Source organism: Plectropomus leopardus, chromosome 16, assembly GCF_008729295.1.
Source record: "Plectropomus leopardus isolate mb chromosome 16, YSFRI_Pleo_2.0, whole genome shotgun sequence".
NCBI classification, from domain to species: Eukaryota; Metazoa; Chordata; class Actinopteri; order Perciformes; family Serranidae; genus Plectropomus; species Plectropomus leopardus.
Genome location: NC_056478.1, coordinates 10,670,879 through 10,693,595, shown reverse-complemented (window position 1 = coordinate 10,693,595; position 22,717 = coordinate 10,670,879). Strand labels below are relative to the sequence as shown.

Here is a 22,717-nt window from a genome sequence, read left to right as displayed (position 1 = left end):
GCCCACCTTGTGCTGAGACTCCAAAGCTACAACACCTCCACACTTTCACCACTTTTCCACCAAATTAGCTCGGGGTCCTTGAACCAGTTCTCTTCGTGATTCCTGAAACCTTCTTACTATCTTTCAGCCAACATTTCTATCAGTTTTGCACAGAACCATTATCAAGGATGTATCATCAACAGAGGGCGCTGTAAAGTAAAGTGCAAAGCTGAAATAAACAGTAGAAGCAAAATCGAGGATTGCGCTGATTACCTGCAAATTTTTGTTCTATTATTATAAATGTTTTTACCCAAAAAAACAAGCATGGACCAACTATTAATGAGACTACTGCATGCTCTTTTTTTGTCTGACAATTTCTCACTTGACTTCTCCGTCCTCTTTTCAATCTGTCCGGCTGAGAACCAATAAACGGGCTCAGAGCAAATGTATTTTTTAGTTGAATGCTTTGAATGGTTCCAAAGTAGGTGTGGGAAGTGGAACAGAACCAGGTCCATGTTGGTGGAAAAGGGGTGAGTGCCGGTGCCAGTGCTGATCACAGTGTTACCAGGAAATGTAATGTAATAAAGTTACGAAATTTAAAATTGTACTTTCTCAAATAAAAGAGGAAATGAATCACCTTACTAAAATGGCTTACTCAACACTGATGCCATGCTTTTTAACAAGTACCTTTATAAAGTCAGATCAGTGTCAACATTAACTAGAAGGGCACCCGGAGAGCGCAGACCTGCAATGTTAATCTTGCACTGTTTACACAAGTGAAAAATCATTTTTGTATCTGCACCCTTACTCTGATCCGCTCCAAAATTTAACAGGTTCTTTCTTGGCTCATCCTGCTGAAAACATAACTTCTTAGGTGGAGTTAATGAAAGATTCACAAATGTATTTAGTAAGTTTTTAATACATAAAATAACTCTGCACATATTTTTCAATGGACAAAAAAATTGTTGTTTTTATATATATATATATATATATATATATATATATATATATATATATATACATATACATATTGTTTGTATAAAAAAGGTTAAAAATGAAAAGTATTTACTGAAAAGTATTTGCAGTTTTCCTCAAATGTGGCTGTTGGTACATTAATATACAGACTATTTGCATGAAAATCTGTTACTCTCGTGCGAACTTCACACTAGCTAGGTTGTGTTGAAAATGCATAAGAGTACAGCGAAGTTCACACGTGACAAGCAGTTTGTAAATGCAGTTTTAATTACATATATTCATGGATTCAAGTTTACATTTACTTAAAATGAGGAATGTGTGTGTGCATCAGAAACACAGTTGTGAACCTGTTTTTTTATGTGATTATTTTTACAATTAAATACAACTATATTTGTCCAGAGCTGTTTATGTATAAATCACAAAAAACATTTGTAAATCCTTCTGTGTGCATTAATTAATATCAACAGTGATCCGACTCCATACATGTCACCCGAACATGCTAAAGAGACAATGTCCCAAACATTGGCAAGTTAACACACTAACATTAGTATGCTAACATGCAAAATCACGGGTCGTGCTGAACATTAGCATGTTAATAATTGCCGACGGTAGGCTTTTTAACATGCTTATGTTAGTAACCTTACAGGTGAGGCTGAGGAAGTACACCTGAGGCTGAAAACATGATGAGCTGCGTCTGAAACATCCTAAAATGGCCTTTTGATTTTTACCCCACTCATTAAAAGGATCTAAAATAAGCAAACTTCTGGTTTGGTGTTGTGTGAAGAGCGTTTGCGGCCTCGTGAGGCCACTGACCCAGGCTTGAAATAGAGTTCAGCTACATTTTGAGTGTCAAACTTCACTAACTAGAGGTGGTTATGAATTTTTCACACCTTCTCACAAGAGCTAGATCATGCCGGCTAGCCAGGGGGGAAGGAAGAGGCCGATGGTCCCGAGCAGGCACACAATAATGAACATCCACAGGAAGATGCGGTCAATCACCATAGCGACGTACTTCCAATCCTCTTTCACCTGTGTGGAATCAAGAGCAACATTAGGTGAAAAAAGTGAGATTATTCTGATGTCTGTAGTTTCTTACACATCTAGAAGATACGCAGCAACATTATTGTTCATTCGGAGTTGTGTTTCTGGCCACCTGGATGATGTAAGTCCAATATTCCTGAGGAAAAAGGTTCTTTAGCTGCTAGACACCAAACTCGCAGGTGATCTCGAACTGTGTGTGTCTGCTGTTTGGTTCTAAGCAAGTACTGCAACATGCTTTTCTTTTCGTTTATCTTTCTATTTTTGTTTTTTTTTTATGCAATTTTTTAAATATTTTATTTTAGCTTTTTCTCTATAAACAGGTGCCTGCAAACATGCAGACCTCTCGGGAAAGCTGCTCAGCCCTGTAGCCAGTTTTTCCCAGGTGACCACTGGCAGTATTGCATGAAAAAATATCCCACAATTCACTAGCAAGGACCACACCTCAATCGGAATTAATTTTAACAATTTATTGACGTGAATGTAGATTTGGTATAAACATTGATGTTGAATTATTGGAATGGATGGTTGAGTGCGGTGTGGGGAAGCTTCGGTGGGAATCCGCCGTGGCTCCCGGGCACGACAGATCCCTTAGGACCCTACGGAAGAAGGAGGAAAACGAAAGAGATCGAGGGAGGGAGGGAGGGGTGCAGAATAATGAGAAAAAAGGGGAGATTTAGGAGATATTTAAGTCCGGAAGAGGCACGGTTGAGGTGCGGTAGAGGTGTGGTACTGCTCCTGAAACTCTGCTATATAGCTTCACTTCACTAGCAAGGACCACACCTCAATCAGAATTAATTTTAACAATTTATTGACATGAATGTAGATTTGGTATAAACATTGATGTTGAATTATTGGAATGGATGGTTGAGTGCGGTGTGGGGAAGCTTCGGTGGGAATCCGCTGTGGCTCCTGGGCACGACAGAATCCCCAAAAGCGTGCATTATATGAGACAGGAAAAAGCCGATTTGAGATCTCTTAGGTCGGAACGGACATAACGGTGATAAGCTTGGGAGGACCATCTGCCCATGATCTGAATTAAGTGTTCCGGTATACCGCTGTGGGAAGCTGAGGTGGCAGCTCGGATTCTGAAAGAATGTCCGGAGTAATGCATGGGAGAGATGCCTGACAATGACGGGACCTGACGGAAGTGTTGGTGGAACCAGAAGCCGGTAACCACCTGGCCGGATTCAGATGCAAACAGAGGGTCATCTTGGGATTTGCTTTGTGATGTCTGGAAATGTAAGTAATTGGAGAGAATAAGGAAGGGGTTTAGAACTGATTGAATGTTAAAGTAGAAGACGGGAGTGGGTTGGCTAGATTAGTTGGTTTTGGTTCTTTTTAAGAATAACTGTGGTGTCGTTAGGGAAAAAAGGTCCGAGAGGCAGGCCTGCCGACGTGGATCGTATCGAAGGGTCGAAGCAGTGAATTCTGAGCATCTGAGGAAACGGAAGAAGGCGAGAATGAACATTGCCTCTAGAGTTTGGTTGACGTGAGGTAGCTATATCTGGAGCCGATGGTGTGGATACAGCATGACAGCAGATCCGTGGTTAATGGGAGTCTACGAGGATTTTGGGCTGGTTCTTAGTGTGAGTGGCCTCTGAGCAGTGAGGTGATCTGGGGATGACCATGAGCTGGCCATGACTACCGGTTAGGAGTTTAGAGATGAATGAAATGCCGCTGAGGTAGACTTTGATTGTCTGGGTTTTAATTTCCCAAGACAGAATGGGCGTGGGTGATGAAGCAGGTTAAGGTGATGAGATCAAATGAAGGAAAAGTTATGTTATGCATGTAATGAAAGTTGTGGAAATAATTCCAAGCCGACCGATATGGAGAGAGAGTTGCATGGGGACAGGCTATTGATGATGGTGTTCTGAGATTCCAGATCAGGGGCATGAAAGCTGGGTTTAGATGTTGAAAGGCAAGGTCGAATATGGAGGAACCGGAGTCGGGTGTGCGTCTACATGAGGAGCCAAGCTTCTGAACTTCTTTATTTAAATGTCAAACTACTGCGAGATTGTCTGAGTAGATGAGGACAGATAGGCGACTCCATTCACGGCCCCATAACATGGTGACGACGATGATGGGGTAGATCTCAAAGAGAGCAGATAAAGTGACCTGGCAGTCTCCTTCCAACTCTTGGGGCCATTTGCCTACGAACCATCTTCCATCGTAAAAAAAACCCAAAAACGGCAGATGGAGCCATGTCATCGAAAAGGTTGACGTCCTGAGGATGAGACAGGTGATCGTCTCAAAGAAGGAGATTCGTTCCAATCGCCAAGCAACGGAGCCAGAACCAGAGCTCGCCGCAGCTGGGCGCAACGAGAGAGATGGAGGCTATGAGCGACGGGACGGAAGAAGCGACAGGCAACAGATGAGAAAGGAGCCCTCCCCTGGGGAACAATGCGGATGCAGGCTTCGAGGGTAAGCAGTAGAGGGCACTGGCAGCCCGGTGCCAAAAGCCCCAAGGAGAGCGAACCGGTGCAGTAGCCAATGTCGTACATCTGGGGGCCCCCAACATCTCGGTGCCAGATGCCCCAACGAGAGCGAACTGTCGAAGTCACTGGACGTACAACTGGGGGCAGCGGCACCCCGGTGCCAGATGCCCCAACGATAGCTAAGTGGTTTGGTTGCCGAGCGTGCACGGCCGGGGGCAATGGCATCCCAATGCCAGACTCCCCAGCAAGAGCGAACCGCTGCAGGCGTCGATGTTAAGCAGTAGAGGGCACTGGCAGCCCGGTGCCAGATGCTGCCTCAAGAAAAGGGAAACGGCGCAGTGGGCGAGGTTGTACAGCCGGGGGCGCGGCATCTTGGTGCCAGAAGCTCCAACGAGAGCGAACTGTCAAAGTCACTGTGAACGTACAACTGGGGGCAGCGGCACCCCGGTGCCAGAAGCCCCAGCGAGAGCGAAGTGGTGCGATTGTCGAGCATGCGCGGCCGAGGGCACCGATACCCTGGTGCTAGAAATTCCATCAAGAAACGAATGCTGCAGTTGCTGAGGTTGAGCAGTAGAGGGCACCGGCAGCCCGGTGCCAGGTGCTCCAAGGGTACAGAGCTGCTATGGATGGCCGGGGAGAGCAGGAAGTGGCGCTGGCATCCCGGTGCCAGGCGGTCCAACACGAGTGGGCTGCTCAAATTGAGGAGGGAGAACAGTCAAGGATGCAGGCAACACAGCGTCGAGAATCCCAGGTCAGGTGAGCTGGTGGGAGTGGGAGGGTGCCATGACACATCAGACGCATCAGGCAAACCTGACCTCTGCGGCTGGTGGGACCGAGGTGAAGCGACCGCTGCACCCCCAGCGCCCCGCTCTTGCTGAGGTTTCTTCCTTTTTTTTTTTTTTTTTTTGGGGAGTTTTCCCTTGGGTGATGTGAGGGACTAAGGGCAGAGGGATGTTGTAAACCGTACAGCCCACTGAGGCAAACCATGTTTTGTGAAAATGGGCTCTACAAATAAAACCGACTTGACTTGACACGCCAGAGGCAGCATGTCCCCGCTTCCTATTCAGCACGGTCCGCCGGAAGTGGTTGAAGACGAACCGGCCCTTTAACAGAGGTACTGACGTCATGGCGCACGACGGGAGCCGCCGCGATGACGTCTCCCGGAAGAGCGCCGATGTTGACAGAGCGGCACTCAGATGTCAGGATGTCAAAAAGCTTGTTGTCAGTTCTGCAAAACAGTATTCCCCGGTCTTCGAAGGCGGCCGGCAATCGGGAGACCTCGCTGGAGCGTGGTGACGCCTCGCTCCAGCGCACATCGCTCGACGGCGAGCCGCCGAGCCGGCAGAGTCGAGACATCGGCGGGAGGCCGCCAGTATCCTCCGCGGCGATGGAGTAGGAGAACCGCGGCGGCGCAGGGCTGCACGGGGGCGACCGCGTCCTCTTCTTTCCGCTGAGGGTGGCGGACCAGCAGACGCAGAGGAACCATTGGCCGAGCCGTACATCTATGGTGAGCAGAGAGGAGCCAGGTGGAACATGGACCAAGAAGGGAACCGAGGGGCCGGCGGCCGGTTGCACTGCCGAGGTCGGCGTCTCCAGCACGGACGCGACAGAGAAGTTGTCGGCGTCGGACCCTGAGGACGCCTGCGCGGCCAGATGGAGACGGTGAGGGCCATGGTCACGGCTTCGACCGAACAGGTCGCCATCCAACGGGGACAGAGAGACCGGATCCATAATAGGGGTGAGTGAGCGAGCCGCAGTCGACCGAGAGCAAAACGCTACGTGGTGTGTCGGTACGCGCTCGTGCAGAATAACGAGAAGGAAAGGGGGAGATCGGGTTAGGAGGGTATTTAAGCGCGGTTGAGGTGCGGTAGAAGTGTGGTCCTGCTCCTGAAACTCTGCTATATAGCTTCACTCAAAAAACATTTTCGCCTTAGACCACAAGACATCTGTAAAACTGATGACAGGACACCTCGAACTGCATATAGGATCAATTATGTCTCTTTCTATAATTGATTTTTGATCAATGATGGTTTTATGCTAGCATAAGTTTCCTTGAGCTAAGTAAAAGTGTTTTAAAAATCAAGGACTCACCCCATGTCAAATCGAATTTTTGGAAAAAAAACCCCCAAAAACTTTATCGCATAACCCTAAAGTGAACGAAGAATTCAAAAATATAGTTTTGCTGTTGTTAAACAAGATCCCTCTTTGCTAAAATGTATCAAGAATTTTCTTTTTTTCTTTTTAATTCAAAACCAGGGCGGCACAGTGGCTTTGTGGTTAGCACTGTTGCCTCACAGCAAGAGGGGCCCTGGTTCAAATCCCAGTTGGAGCAGGGTTCAGGGTTCCAGGCGGGGGCCCTTCTGTGCAGGTTATTTGGTGACTCTAAATTGCCCTTAGGTGTGACTGTGAGTGTGTATGGTTGTTTGTCTATATGTGTCGGCCCTGCGATGGTCTGGCGAACTGTCCAGGGTGTACCCCACCCTCCTGCCCGTTGCCGGTGGGGTTTGGCTCCAGCCCCCCCCTGTGACCCTTACCAGGACCATTACAGAAAATGACTGACTGACTAATTCAAAAACATGCAATTCAAGGTACCACAGTGTAGAAGCCAGCTCTCCTTTTCTTGCCGCTGTGTTTTTCGCTGCCCTCTGCAGGCCTGCAGTGTGCCGATGGGGGATAGAAGCCAAAGGACGTCCAGGTGCTGCTGATTGGAGGCGCACTGCCTGTAACGTCTGCTCTTTGTTGCTGCCTTGTCTTTTGATTTCATGCTTATACTACCTTTTATTTAAAGAACCTGGAGTCTCAAATAGCTTCATTTTAAGTTAAACCTTCACCTCAGTTTTGGATGTCACTCTTTTCCTGTTTTTGCTGCTCAAAGCCGAACAGCAATCATCAGCAACCACAAAGAGGGACAAAAGGCTGCTGCACACTGGGTGAGCAACTGACAGGGTTCCTGCAGCTGAAGGCAAGATGGATTTAAAACATTTTAACTTTTTTTAAATCCCACTCAGATTTAAGTATAAGACCAGTTTTCTAATAACAAAAATTTTATTTCGCCCAAATGTTTATTGTAACATAAAACATGACTTTTTGGCCAGTGAAAAAGTTAGATTATGTCAAATGTTGAAAAAAAATCCCAACCCTTTTTAGGGTGGAACACATGTAAGACAATGAACATATATTGTTATCATTAAAGTTATCTCTAAAGTATCTTTACTAACAGAAGTGGGAATATCTGGCATTTCTGTCCAGTTTTCTGGGTGATTTTATGTTTCTCAATCTGCATGTGAGATTCCACTGCTCATGATGAGTTTAAAAAATTAATTTATTAAACTATTTTAACAAACAATAGATGTTATAAATTATTTTGACATTTTACAATGCAGTCTCAGAAAAAAATGAAAAATGAAATCCTACCTCCCATGTCTGAGCATTTTTAGACTTTTGAAAATTTAATTTAAGTCAATTTTATACCAGTTGAGGCCTTATTTTTAGATAAATAAATTCTATGCCTTTTTAAGGAACCGCGAGAACCCTGACTGACATACAAAAGGTCATTTTGTGTGTGAACTATGTTAGTTAGTAGATTTTTAAAATTTTATTAATACTCACACTGAAGTCGGCGTCCTCCGCCCTCAGATGGTCTGCGATGTAGTGCACCCCTTCCAGAGCGCGTATAACGCTTGGTGAAAGCAAGAATGTTGAGTCTGATACTGAATTATCAGCTTTGATTGACCTCTTAGTGAGATTGACTCTGGCCCCTGTTAAATGTCTGTTCGTCCCTGCAGCCGTTTCCTGTCGGTTCAGGCTGTTCTGTGGGTTTTTCTGCTGTGGCGGCGGGGTCGACCCTGGCGGTCTAGGTGAAGGAGGGCGGAAGGAGAAATATGACGTCAGAGTTCCCAGCTCTAAATCCTCATAAGAGCTTCTCTCGGGGTCTTCTGATGTTGTCCCGTCCCTTAACCAGTTCGCCGAGGTGCTGAGGCAGTTTCCAGATTTGTACCCAGATATCCGGCACTGCCGCTGCTCCAGCGCTGCTTCCTGTTGCAGCAGCAACAGCCTGCGACGTCGGCCATCTGGCGCAGGCCGTCGCATGAACAACCACCGTGGGATCAAGTCCAGGAAGACGGAGTGGACCCAGCGGGGCATCTTGTGAGTGCTGGGAGAGCGGTGGTGCACGTTGAGCACAAAGACGGTGATGACGATGGAGAGGGTGACGAAAATCATAGTGAAGAGGAGGTACTCGCCGATGAGCGGGATGACGAGGGATGTGGACGGTATGATCTCAGTGATGAGGAGGAGGAAGACAGTGAGAGACAGCAGCACAGAGATGCACAGCGTGATCTTCTCGCCACAGTCTGAGGGCAGATAGAAAACCAGAACGGTGAGGCAGGAGATGAGCAAACACGGGATGATGAGGTTGATGGTGTAAAACAAGGGAAGCCTCCGGATGATGAAGAAGTAGGTGATGTCTGGGTAGATCTCATGGCAGCAGTCGTACTTCTTTGTGTTGTACGTCCCCACAGCGTTGATGATGGCCCATTCGCCGCTTTCCCAGTAATTGTTTAGGTCCACCGTGTTTTCAATTTTCTCCAGGTCGATCTTGGCCTTGTCGTACGTCCAGGAGCCAAATTTCATTTTACAGTTCTGTTGATCGAACGGGAAAAAGGTGACGTCGATGCTGCAGGAGCTTTTGTAAATGGCAGGAGGGACCCAGCGGATTTTACCGGTGTAGAAAAGGTGAGCCTTCGTCATGTGGGTCACAGCAAACTCGCCATCAGCGCTGGAAGAGAAGAAATTGTCAAATGAGTGATGGAAGCATACAGATGTGAGACATCAGTTTTAAAGGGACACCCCCAGATCATTCATTCACTCATTAGCTGTAACTTATCTCCCAAGGGTTGCAGGAGCTGGAGCTCGCAGCTGCCATTGGGCGAAAGGTGGGGTACACCGTGGACAGGTCACCAGGCTGACACATAGAGACAGACAACCATTCAAGCTCACAATCACACCTTCAGACAGTTTAAAGTCACCAGTTAACCTGCATGTCTTTGGATTGTGGGAGGAAGCCGGAGAACCTGGAGAAAACCCACGCACCACCCATCCAAGATTCGAGCGCTGCCCCATCGTGGATTCGAACCTGAGATCCTCAGGCGACAGTGCTAACCACTACACGACCGTGCCTCCACCCCAAAATCTAAAATACATTTTTCCTATTCCCTATTATTGATAAATGTCGATAGTTTTCGTGTGAGTTGCCGAGTGTTTGAGAGAACCTCTAAGTCGTGATAAGGTTGTCAGGAGTGATGCACAGGAATAAAACAGACTATTTTTGAAGGAATAAGTAGTTTTAATGATCCTGTTTCTACTCTTTACTCAAATATGTTATTTGAGCCAGTAAATGTCTTTTTAAGTCTTCTTTTTACCATTCATGCCTTCTTTAAAGGCAGCATGCTCTAACTACGGGGACTGAGTGTGTGAGGAGCTACTCCATTTGCTTCGAGCAAGTTTCGAGCTGCTTGGAATAAAATGAAGCGCCGCCTTTCTTTTGATCACGATGCAATGATGATGGAGCAAAACCCAGAACAAGAGGCAGCTCTGCGACAAACCCCTGACCTCATCTGGCTACGCTTTTTACACCAAAATCTAAAAAAAAGACAGTTTCATGATGACGTGATTACGGTGCTTTCCAAAAATCACTGAAATATGCGCTTTTAAAAACGCTTCTAACCTCAGCAAGTAGATTGAAGTAAACTGCAAGCTGACGTTAATTATGTCAATTTTTTAAATAATGTTTTTCTTCGATGTTATGATAAGGAAGAGATGGAGAGAGTGGAAAACATATCTCAATTATATGGGCTTTTTTTGCATTTTAAATCAGCTGACCTGCTAATCAAAACAAGCGTTTCTTTTATTTATTTTTGCACTGACTCACACATCCAAAAAATATTAATTGGAGAGTAAATCGTACTTTAAGTAATTTGTACTCCAGCTACTACCTTGCTTTTACTTGAGTAGGTTTCTTAGATACTAATTTTCATTTTTACTTGAGTTATTTTTTCAGGACTACCTGTACTTTTTTCCCAGTAAGGATTTTCAGAATTTCACCCACCACTGACAGAAAATAGTTCCTACATGAAATTGCACCCAACAAAATCTGTGGATTATCTTGAGTAATCGGGTCATGATTTCTGGTAAGAGACATTGATGTTGAGCTTTTAAATGTTTTTTTTTTCTTGGATTTTCAGCATCACAAGCCATGTGCCATCTAGTTCCATTATATTGGAGAGAAGGCAGACATCTCTGCAGCAGATATCTCCAACACTCTACACCAAAATAATCTACACTGATAAACAGCACTACAGGTAAGAGGAAAAATATAGGGCGAACTATCTCTTTAAATATCAGAGACTAAAATAGCAGACTAACAATCATATCCATCGTCTAGTGCCTTACTTTAAAAAACAAAATTATGATGATATCCCAATAATAATCTTCTCCAGTCATCTCTCCTCCATTCTCTGCTGTAATGGTGATGATAGCTCTGCTAAAGTGTAATGAAGTCGTTATCATTTCATCACTTTCGCACCTTTTTTAAAATTTTGCTCAGAGATTGTGATCACACTGGCTCGATGGAGCAGAACTCCATCATCTACTCTCTCGGTTTCATCTCCACATGGTGGATTTAGGAGAAAAGAGAGGTTTCACAATAGATTCACACCAAAGCAATACATGTATGAAGATTGTCTTATTCTGAAATAAATATTCTGTATCAACATACATGGACAAAGATGCACAATTCAAATGCAGTTAATAGGAATGCTTAACATCTTTGCTTAAATAGGAGAGAGGAAGGTTTAATTGATATAATATTTTGCCTGTGTTTTGAAATATGAAGGTGTAGAAATTTAACAGAGGAGCAAAATGCCTCACTAGATGGCGCCATTTTCATACCATACACCATCCAGTAAAGCGGCATCAATTTGAACCAATTTATCATTGTATGGGTGTCTGTTAAATCACCCATTGTCTAATGTTATCAAGTGATAAGTTCAGTATTGCTCTAAAATTTCTATTACCTTTTCAATGCAGAAGAGAAATATTTGATTTGACCTGATCATGAAACGGATTCAATAAAAGTCTCCTGGTGTATGATAGGCATAACACAACATTAAAAAATGACATCTAAAGAGAGTTTTTAGACACAGACTGTAATGTTTGCAAAGACTGGGGATACTGCAAGGTCACTATTTGCAAGATTATAACTAGATTAATTTTTTCCCCCATCCTGCTCCTGGTGGAAAACGTACACCAAACTCCGTTTAAGAAATATGACATTGTAACAATTCCTTACATGTCTGCAAAAACAGATAAAACTTGGAACACAACATAAAAGTCTCATATGTGGACAGAACTCCTGTCAGTTCGGCATTAATATGGTCCATAAAGATAAACTATTTGCGCTCAAACTTTACTCTTTGCATTTTGTTCCCTTAATTCGCTCCATTGGTTGGCTTTGTCATTTCGGTGGGAGAGGACTGTGGAAATGAGAGGAAAAGCGTTTCAGAAATAAAGATTTCTCATTAAAATAAGTGCTGCTTGGTGGATCAGATTGACGCTGAATTAAACGCCAACTTTTGTTCACTCCACAACTCCACCAGTTTCTCCTCCTTTTCCACAGTACAACAGAACCAAAACTTCTCATTGTTGCCCCTCCATGTTTACAGTCTGCTTGGTTTGCTGCTTCCTGTTGGTGCTGGAGAGAGTGCAGTTATTGGTTGTTAACAATGTCCACATCATGGAACTGCACTTTGTGCATGAGCCAAGACCAAAAACACAATAATAAGTTAATAATATTAAACATGATTGATTTTACTGTCATGTCAAGACGAGAAAAAGACTGACTTCAGACAGCTCGGACTAAGTTTTATGACCACCTTACATCTGTATTGCATGTGTTTTGTTTTTTTTTTTTTACCAAGATGTTGTACATTTTCAACTATTGTACATTTCGTATTATTTTTATATTATTCTAAAATACCTCAGAACATCAGGCGAGGAAACTGCAAATAAAAAACTAGCCTTTCAGCCAGCTGGGATGCATTTACATTTGTTTGAATGCTGATTAATGCACAATGACATTTCATTCCAACAATGTAAATTTGTCTGCAAGAGTAAAATCGCTTGAAAAATCGTTTACTAAAAAGCCAACATAAGTCTCATATCACACTAACTTGTTATAGAGGACGATGTCTGGCACCCAGATGAGTTCTGACGGCACTCTTATTGACGTCACGTTGTCGTAGTCTGATGGTCTCCAGCGAAGTTTGTAGTCATTCCACTCCTGAGGGATAAAAACATGTTTGTTTGTTTTTTAGAGCTATGACCCTTATTGTCATGAAAGTCTTTCAGTTCCTCATGAACGCTGTGAAATGAGTGCTGCAGAAGTAGCTTTTCATATTCTTAACATTTTACATCACCAGAGTCCCTCTGAGGAAATAAAATCTCAATAATAAATCAACACTGACACACATTTTTCTGACCTGTTTAAGCCACACGTTGGTTGTCATCATTTGGTTCTTCTCATCCTTGCAGATAGACAGAGAGAGAGAGCGAGAGAGTTAAGGCTGTCAACTCAGGCCAGAGGAATATGTGAGTTCTTGGAGGTTTGTCAAAGCAAACCCAAATATAGCTTGCAGCAACTTTACTTCAATAACTTGATGGATGTGAAGTGTTCTGTTAACAGCTTTGCCTGTGACAGGGCAGAGGGAGCATAATCTAGTTTTCCGAAGTTTATTTTTGCTTCTGTATATGGAAAAAAATGCAAAAAACATACTGAACTGCTGAAAACACATATAGTGTATAACTGTAAAGACGTTTAAAGTTGCGGTGTCAGTTTATGGCAGTGTAGGGAAAGTCTAGCTCAGAGGATGTGGAGTGGGGGTATAAACCTGTCACCGGCCGCCTACTTCACACTTCAAAACCCAAGGTGCGATAGAAACTGGTCTTACAAGACAGACCAGGAACCTGCTCAGCCTTGTAGCCAGTTTTTCCCAGTGGCCACTTGCGTTATGGCAAGGAAAAATCCCCCGTGGCCCAAAAAAGGCATTTTCCCCATAGATTATCTTGAGTAACCAGATCATGATTTCTGGAAAGAGACATTGCTGTCTGCCAAGCTGAGTGCCATCTGGTTCCATTAAAGTGGAGAGAAGGCAGACATCTCTACGGCCGATATCTCAAACACTCGGCAACTCACACCAAAACTGTCTAGATTGATAAATAAGAACTAAAACTAAGAAAAAATGCGTGTGTGACATGCATTTTTGATTTTTTGATAGATTTGAACTGTCTCTTTAAATATTACCTCTTTTACTTTCTTTATAACTTATATAAATACGGCAAAAATGCCTTACGACTCACCACATCAATGAGCTGAGCTATGGACAGTCCGAACTTGACGATGACCACATCGGAAATGTTTGGCACGGGTCTCGACCACTTGTTGTAACCAGCGAACAGCGTCTTGAAGAGTTCATCCTCGGCGTGCGAGTGGGTCTTCTCATGACAGAGAACTGCGAATAAATTATTTCTTTTAGTTTAAAAAGTAACTTCTCTCTTTTAAACGTCAAACATTCATAGAGGACAGATATGATATGAGAGTAATGAAATATATATAAATTGGTCACATTTATTTAACACTGTGCAAATGAAATTCTATTAAACTTAACATCCATCTTTTCTTTTTTTTAATTTAAATATTTATTTTAAAAAATCCATTAAATATTTCTTGGAACTGCAATATGAAGTCTTTCAAGATTTTAATAAGCTTATATGAAACTAAAGTAACTGATGATGCTACAGATGTTCTTTTGACATCAAGGTCATCTGGACTTTTTTAACTATTTTGTTGGCATTCAGCGGTTAATATTTAATGGTATGGTAATGAAAACATGTTGAGTGAGCACTGTGGAAAAGGACAGAGGCAGAGAATACAGGGATCACATCCATGTTCTCTCATCCGTGTCTTCTCTAATCCTCACTTAACAAACTGTAGTAAATCAGGCTGCCATGATATTGTGGCTTCTGCGAGCGAGGGTGAGGGTCTCATGTTTCAGCACAGAAGCCGACTCTTAACATCTGAGACCTTTCTTGGTAAAGTCTTATCGACTTTTCCACATCGTCGCAAATCTTCTGATGTCTTGATCTGAGCCCCTCGTGTGGGTCGTCTGCTGAAACCTCTCGAGGTGAGCAGGAGAAGCAGGAGAAAACATTTCAGCTGCGACCTCTCTTTATCTCTGAAATGTTATTATTATGTATGTGCAGCTTCACGAGGAGACGTGGCTTAATCCAATTGATTTTGAATATGCAGTCTAGACAGATATGCGTACAAGCTCAGGCTGAGTCACTGTATTATTTTTCTGCAGGATGAATAGCATGGAAATGGACAGGAATCCCGCCCCTCGGGGATTACCCCTCCCACCTTCATCAATGTAGTCAGAGTCAATTACACACATCATTGCCTGCTTGTGTTAAGTGGAGGTGAGCTAATTTCTCACTAGTGAAGGGTGTTTATTGTCGAGCTGTCTGTCACTCTGCGTTACAGCTGATGCATGAAACAATTAACTCACAGTTTTAAGTTGAAGCAGAGGGTGACGATACTTTGTGTACAGTTGTGTATACTATATTATGACTACGGCTGGCAATATGTTAATATTATTTCAAATATTATAATTAGGGGTCAACTGATATTTTTTTTCAGGGCCAATACTGATTACTAGTGGCTAATGAGACTGATAACCGATATGCATTTACAATGAAAATATTTCTGTCAGTATTTAAAATATGGAATGTAACACGCTCCAACACAAAACTTTGCTTTAATGCCTTTAGCAAATGTTAAAACTGAAACTTTCAACATCATATACAGCAAGTTCCCAGCAACTTTTTGTTCATTAAGTTCAGTGAAAATTTAACTAAAAAATTAATAAACAAAAATAGCTCCCTCAGGCTTTACAGAGTAATAGTTTTTCCCATGCTGACACGTTCTTTGCACTTTTTAATTAATTTTATCAGTGATCACTAAAATAAAATGCTGATACAGATAATTGGCAAAATACCCAATACTGGCTCCAATAATCGTCTAGGCCAGTAATCTGTTGACCCCTGATAATAATATAAGACTAAATATCATCTTAAATTTGGGATAAAGTAATGCCGTAATCTTGTGTTTTCCTGGCTTTAAAGGTTGAATAACAGTTAAGTGAACTGAACTTACCAGACTGTTATAGCTGTTTTATTTGTATTATATGCTTTTACCCTCATTACTGATGACTATTTATCAAAATCTCATTCATTAAATATTTTGTGTCAGCACCAATAGTCAACCCTACAATACTGTTCTAGTTTCGATATCAAGTAGTTTTTTGGTCAAAAATACATACTGTGATAGACTTTCTACAAAACATGAATACAAAACTAAGACACTTTCCCAAGTGGTCAAATAACGATGCTTTGTCACGGCCTTCTGCGTCTGATAGTGATGCAAAGGGCAATCATTAGCGAATCTGTAATACACGGCTGAAGCACACTGACTTTTGGTTTTTATGTCAGTTACTCTCAGCGTTAAGTACTGACGTGGACAGATTTACGTTGGAGTTAGTTGAAAGCCTTGTAGATCTCATAAAGACGTCAATATCACACGCTGTCACATCATCTAGGCAGGACGCCTGCCAAACTGCAGACCAATGTTCAAAACCAATAACACTGGTTGTTTTTTGATGTCTCTTCACAATGTTTCCCGTCAGAGTTTGAGCCGAGGAACCTGGGTGTTTTTAAAAATACTATCTGCTGTTCTAGCAGCTTTTGTACCACCAAATTGTGGAGTTTAAAGCCAAAACATAATCTTTTCCTAATCATAACCATTTGATTTTTGTGCCTAAACCTCACAACACCCTCAACACAGTATGTTGAGAAATGTTACAAAATAATGTGCAAATGTGATTTGCAAAAACACACAATATAATCATTTTTTTCTGGAAATTGGGATGTTGCAATAAGCCAATATCTACCATTTTATTGGGCCTGTTCTAGTGTATTATAGAGTATGTGTGAACCTACATTGGTCATTCATTCTCCTGTTAGTAATTTATTATTAATATTATTTAACAATTTCATTAACTTTAATAATTGTTAAATGTACAGAAAGAGAACTTTTGTTATAAGCAAAAATCTCATAGCAGCTTCTCTGGCGAGATCAATATAAGGACGTGTTGATGTAAAGCCTTACACGGAAGCCAAACCTTAAGAGTCATTATTAAAAATCAATCAATAGAGACGTCATTGGGTTTACATGCCATTAACACCCACTCCCTCTGGATCTCTGTTTGACAGGGCGTAATGCAACCCAATGATCCATCAAAGACCTGAAAACCAGACCTTGGACCACCTGCATCTGGCAGCACTGATGGTTGCTTATAGCCAAGGCCACATCATTACGTGACCACGGGTGAGTTGCTGCCCTGACGACCATATTGACACGTATTCACGACCAATAAGTGTAGGACAGTCCAGTGGAGGATAAACAGGTGAGGGCTTTAATGTTGCATGGAGAGCACCTGAGGGAAATCTGTTTGAATGATTTATTGCCTATATGCTAATTCTTTGGCTTGAAGGTCTTTAACAAAGAAAACCTGCACAAATATGCAGATGAAGCCTCTATGTAACACAGCTGCCTCGTGGATATCATGTAAAGTGACAATTTAGGCAAGACATAATTGTTTTAACAATAGTTTTTTGGGGGGAAAAAGAGGCAGTAGATGTGGTACAGAGTATGAATTCAGAGTTAATTTGCCCATGGTGCACTTGGGCTCATCATCTGCCACCTTGAACTAATTTCACTCTGGCAAACAAGCATGCACCAGAGACTTCTTATCTGTTCTCCTGACAGTCAGGGCGGTGCATGTTCATCTGTCCATGCATCTGGGAAGGACCAGATGTGGGGCTTTCAAAAAAAAAAAAAAAAAAAGAATTCGCTCCTGGGCGCCATAGATCAAAGGCTGCTGCCAGCGGAGACTTGAAATGAGATGACACCTCCAACATCCAGCACACTGGGGCCGCGCGTGTTGGACCGTGGCCAAACCCCTTGGCGAGGCGCATGAAACACTGACCAGTTCAGATGTTCGACTCAGCAGCTTCTCAAGCCAGGGGCGCTCTCGTGAAATTGGTGCTGTCAAATATTTAAGAGTAAAAAGTTCACTTAAAAAACAACATGCAACGAATTTTCCGGTGAGCTGGCTAAAATTGTGGTCAGGAAGCTTTCAGTGACATAATGAGATGGCACGAGATCAAGCACCTGCACACCTGATTGCTATAGGATGTCAAGATGGAGGGAGGGGCCAGAAAAGCCCTCTTTTACATAAGTAAAAAGACAACGTATGTTATCTTAAACCTCTTAGTGAGCCCCAGTTTATGCACAAAACTCCTCCTTCCTTTGAGTCATCTCTTTAAAAGCAGAGCAAATAGGTTTAATCTCTTTTAAAAATATGGGGAGAAGGCAACTAGCAATCTAACAAGGCTTGGCCCAAAAATGTGCCAAAACATTTTGGTTAAATGTCACAAGAAAATTACCCGAAATTGAGCAGGAAATAAAACCCAAAACAAACAAAACATAGAGTTTTTATTTTATATATTTTGATATATTTATTTTTTTCCCTCAAACATAATTTTAAATATAAACCTATATAATAAACATAGTTTTCTGGATATTTTTCCATATTATCCCTATTATTTGGGTCTTTTTCTATTAACACCCATTCTTTTTCAAAATTAATTTTTAGGTAATTTTCTTGTCACATTTACTGATTTCTTGTAATTTGTGAGACGTTTTTTTATAAAGTTGGTCATTCCTTTATTCCCTATATTTTTTAAATAAAGCAAATCAATTTGCTTCAAAGGGTCTGGTACACAGTACAACAAAACTGATGCTGATCCAGGTTTGAAAGGGTTAAGAGAGAACTCAATACAATACATACATAAGACCTCCACTGTCAAGCTTGATTGATTTAAGGTCAAACTGAAATCAACTATTATCATCTTAGACACTGTCCACAAAACGGGTATATCCTCTTGAAAAATGTACCCAATTGAAAAAGTCTAATAATAATGACAATGAGGGTAATTAAAATTAATTAGGTTAATCTACATGTTGCCAACAGGAAAGTGCAAGTACACACTAAAAAACAAAGTATTAGGTTTAGAGGCATATCATCAGTGTATTCATAACATCAGAAATGTTGACTTTAATTACGGTTCCCACATATTTTAATGGAAGAAATTCAAAAGTTTTCCATGTTTTTTCCAGGACTGAGAATAACAATTTCATGACCATTTACAACGTATAAGTACACAGAGCATTTGGAGTACATTAGGCTGTACCATTAAGTTTTGAGTACCAAATCGTAAACAAAATGTCACATATGGATGCATATTAGAGCAACACTAAGCCAACAGCTACAGAAGATAAATTGGCCACCATGTTGCTTTTTCGGGGCAAAAAATCTCACAGCTAAATTAAATAACAATTAATTGTTATTAATAATTTGCTGTTATGTTATGTTACCTAGGTTATCTCCAGTGGATTACTTTAACAATTACTTTCATTATACACAACAATAGTCCATAACATTTCCAAAACAAAGATACTCAACCTGCCCATATATGGGCAGTATATAACATGTTTGAAGAATTTTAGACAGTTCTAGAATTTTAGTGCATTTGTCAGATTTTTAGGACGTTTCTCAGATTTTAGGTCGTTTTTCGGCTTTTAGGACATTTTTAGGATTTTGAGGATGTTTCTAGGATTTCTTGTATTTTAGGATGTTTCTGGGATTTTGAGCCTTTCTAGAATTTCACGACGTTTCTAGTAGGCTATTTTAGGACGTTTCAAGTTTTTTTAGGACCTTTCTCAGATTTTAGGACATTTCTTGAATTTTGGGACACTTTTTTTTTTATAAACAAGCTCTATTTTGATGCTGTTTTATGCACTCTGGCACCTTATGTATACCAAAAGTGTATACACCCCCCCCCCCAAAAAAAAAACAAAAAAAAAAAAACAGTATGAATCACTTTACTTTTATTGTGACTTAGAAAATGTTTGGGGGTGTAAATAGTGCTGTAAATTGAGTATCAGATGTAACTAGTTACTTTCAGACACTGTGCAAACCATACTGATACACGAGCTAAGAAAACGTTTGCCGTTAACAGACTGCGCGCGGGGTGACATAAATATTGGGTAGGTGTTTTGACACTGAAAAGTAAGCTTGTATTTTAAATCGAGTAACTTTAAACTTATTCGACGTTTAGAACTTATTACTGTGAGAAAAAAAAAGTTTTTTAGCGCTCTGGTCGTCAGTTAGCAAACATCTGCGTTAAACATGATATTTTGGCGCTGTTACGACGTCGACTGACGTCGTTAAAATATTTAAGAAGCGCTTACCTGACTGACACATGAGCAGCGAACAAAGGATGGCCGTCCTCGCAGAGAACAGGTGGTTGTGTCCCATTTTGCACTCTGTCAGTGAGAAGTTCACCGGAGAGCACGGAGGCGTTTCCGTCCGCTGTCAAAACGTTACCTTGAAACTGTGATTTGTGGGCAAAATCTGTCATCTTCGCGGCTGGGAGGCATATCAGGACAACTTTACCACCGCTGTTGGTATAGCTGCGTTTACAATTGTGGGCGGAGAGTAAGTGTGACGGTACTCGGACTGAGTAACTTAACGGTATTTTCTCTAAAGCATCTCTACATCGATGGATGTGTCACTTATCCCACTTTAGCCCAGTTCAGACAGGATAGGAGCGGGTGATGTACCTCTTGTTGATGTACCTCGCGCTCCAAAACCAATCCGGTGCTGAATCAGGGAGCGGCTCTGTAGCTTACCTTTGGTGTATTTTCAGATTTAAGCTTTTAGAAATGGCTTTACAAAGCAGCTCTCAGGAAATTAACCTACAGAAAATAGTCCGGGTTGTTGTTGAGTATATCATCCAAACAATTCCATCTTTTTACGCACGGTGCCAAGAATTTACGCGTCCTTGGTAACCTAATCTAAGACTTTGTTATCCTTGTAGAAATCTAAAGCTCTTTCCCCCCATGGTTCGGGGCATTTTTAGTGGCCAGTTTGGTCTATGAGGACCGCAAAACAGCATCATCCACTGTGGGAAGACAGGACCAGTCTGAGGACCTCGCGTCTTTCATCTGGTACCTAAACAGTCCCCCCTCCTTCCCCCTTTCTCTCTCTTTCACTCTTTCACACACGCACATAGGGTTCAGCATATAAATGGTACCTTGCACTTGTTGGAAACGATCAATCAATAATTCCACATTGATCCCATATCGCTTGAAAAGAGGAAAGACTGATCGTTTGTTTATTTATTTATTTATTTTTTAAAACATTTAAGGGTGTGTTGTAAGTGACACATGCAGCTGAAACATCCGTGGGGTGTTTCTGTGGAAGACAGCTAGAGGGCAGACTAGGTGAATGAATATGCCCTGTGAAGTCGAGTCCTCGTAAGACAGTGGTTCCCAACCGGTCCAGCCATGGGGTCCAGATTTTTCCTTAGTCATAAATTCATGCTTCACATACAAGAGAAATTACCACTTAATCAGTTTTATTTAACAATATATAAACAACACACGGGCTTAGAGCACCATGAAATTCAAACGTGTTGCAAGAATGAACAGCAGTTACTTAAAACTTAGTGAAGAAATAGCATTGCAACAAAAAAATGCATATAATTGCTTCAGTATCAGTGTCAAAAATGCTGTAAAGAAACAGCATTTTAAAATAATACCAAGAACTGGGCAATAAAATAGTTAGATAGTAAAACTGTCTCATTCTACAGCAGGAAAGTAAACTTCAAAATAAAAGCCCTGTGCCAGGATGCACTGTGCTTTACAATAAAGTGTGCTTTTTAGAAACTTGACATGTTTGCAAATCACTTGCGGTCCATTTAGAATGGACCCACGGCCCACTTTTGGACTGCAACCCACCAGTTGGGTACCACTGCCTTAAAACATTGAAGAAGAAATAGCATGTCAGCTCATTTAGGAAAAAAAGGGAAAAACGGGCTGATTTATTTCTTGTTGCTGTTTACTGGTTGAAGCATATTTCAGTTACATTGTACAAATTCATATTATCACAGTTAAAAAAACACACACACACACATACACACACATAAAAGCATTCTCTCTCAGGAGTCCTGGCAGGGTTAAAGAGAGAATAGCACAATGGAGCTGGATACACAACAAAAGTGTGTTTATCACATTTGAACGGGTAAATTCAGCTGAGACCCACAAATAATTATACTTTTCTGTTCCTTTAAGTTTTACAGTCTGTGAAATAAAAAAAAAACAAATTCTCTAAACGATGTGCAGAATCAAAGGTGCTATGTTTTAAGAGCTTCGGCCACTTTTCTCATTATGTGCTTCCTGTTACATTCTTTGTAATCAAGGGAATTGTCTAATTGTTTATAGTTATACTATATTATATGTTTTCCCTCATCCACAGGTTGTCCATCTCAATCGCCAGAATAAATGTTGGCATTGTACATTCCTGCACACTACAGATAGGTTGCATGTGAACATCATTATGCAGCGGATACATTGAAATTTGACTTGAGGTTAGGTTTAGGCAGAAAAACACTTAGTTATGATTAGGAAAACATCATGTTTTGACTTAAAATACCTAATTCAGTTTGCCAAATCTCAGCAGGAACTGCAGCGATATGTGTAAAAAAATAAACACAAAAAGCCATCGAAACAGTGACGGGTTACTACAAAAAACACTGGTGTTGTTTTTTCTCTCGACAGTGGTCTACAGCTCGGTAATTGTCTCGCCTAGTTATCACACAATCGGCAACCTCCAAAGCTGCAAAATTAAGTCACAACTCTTGAGCAAGGCACTAAACCCCCAACTGCTCCAGGCTCCTGTGCTACCCCCTTAATAGCATGTGTGTGGTGTTTAAAAAGAGAGATATGAGGAAGCTACATTTCAGCTGCCAAATTGCCTGTGGATTGACGTAAAGATTAAAATTAAATGTGATTAAATCCATGTAATTAAATCCACCATCCCCTCCGCCTCACAATGATAAAGTCAGCTCATATACTACATCACTGTATAAACGCTGATGTGATACCTATGAAAAGTACCAATTTAACATTTCTGCAGATTGCTTAAAGTAGAATGCCAACATTTTCTTCTGGCAACTGGGCTGAGTTATTGCATAGTTTTTCTCCAAAC

General features: G+C 41.7%; 1 protein-coding gene across 1 annotated transcript; it reads right to left on the bottom strand.

Annotated features, from left to right (window-relative positions):
- Positions 1-1,658: 1,658 nt before the first annotated feature.
- Positions 1,659-20,575, bottom strand: chrna2b (cholinergic receptor, nicotinic, alpha 2b (neuronal)). Its single transcript, XM_042503196.1, has 6 exons — positions 19,918-20,575; positions 13,845-13,996; positions 12,968-13,012; positions 12,659-12,768; positions 8,040-9,207; positions 1,659-1,983 (listed from the first exon to the last, which is right to left on the bottom strand). The coding sequence occupies exons 1-6, from the start codon at positions 19,982-19,984 to the stop codon at positions 1,858-1,860; spliced, it is 1,668 nt and encodes a 555-aa protein (XP_042359130.1). The 5' UTR covers positions 19,985-20,575; the 3' UTR covers positions 1,659-1,857.
- Between the last annotated feature and the right edge of the window lie 2,142 nt (positions 20,576-22,717).

Bases quoted from the DNA above. Each gene is read 5' to 3' on its own strand.
- chrna2b (XM_042503196.1), bottom strand. From the start codon at position 19,984: ATGGGACACAACCACCTGTTCTCTGCGAGGACGGCCATCCTTTGTTCG. The intron at 13,013-13,844 runs GTGAGTCGTAAG...TCTATCTGCAAG, and splicing joins TAGCTCAGCTCATTGATGTG to GATGAGAAGAACCAAATGAT. The intron at 1,984-8,039 runs GTGAGTATTAAT...GATTCCACACAG, and splicing joins CGGAGGACGCCGACTTCAGT to GTGAAAGAGGATTGGAAGTA.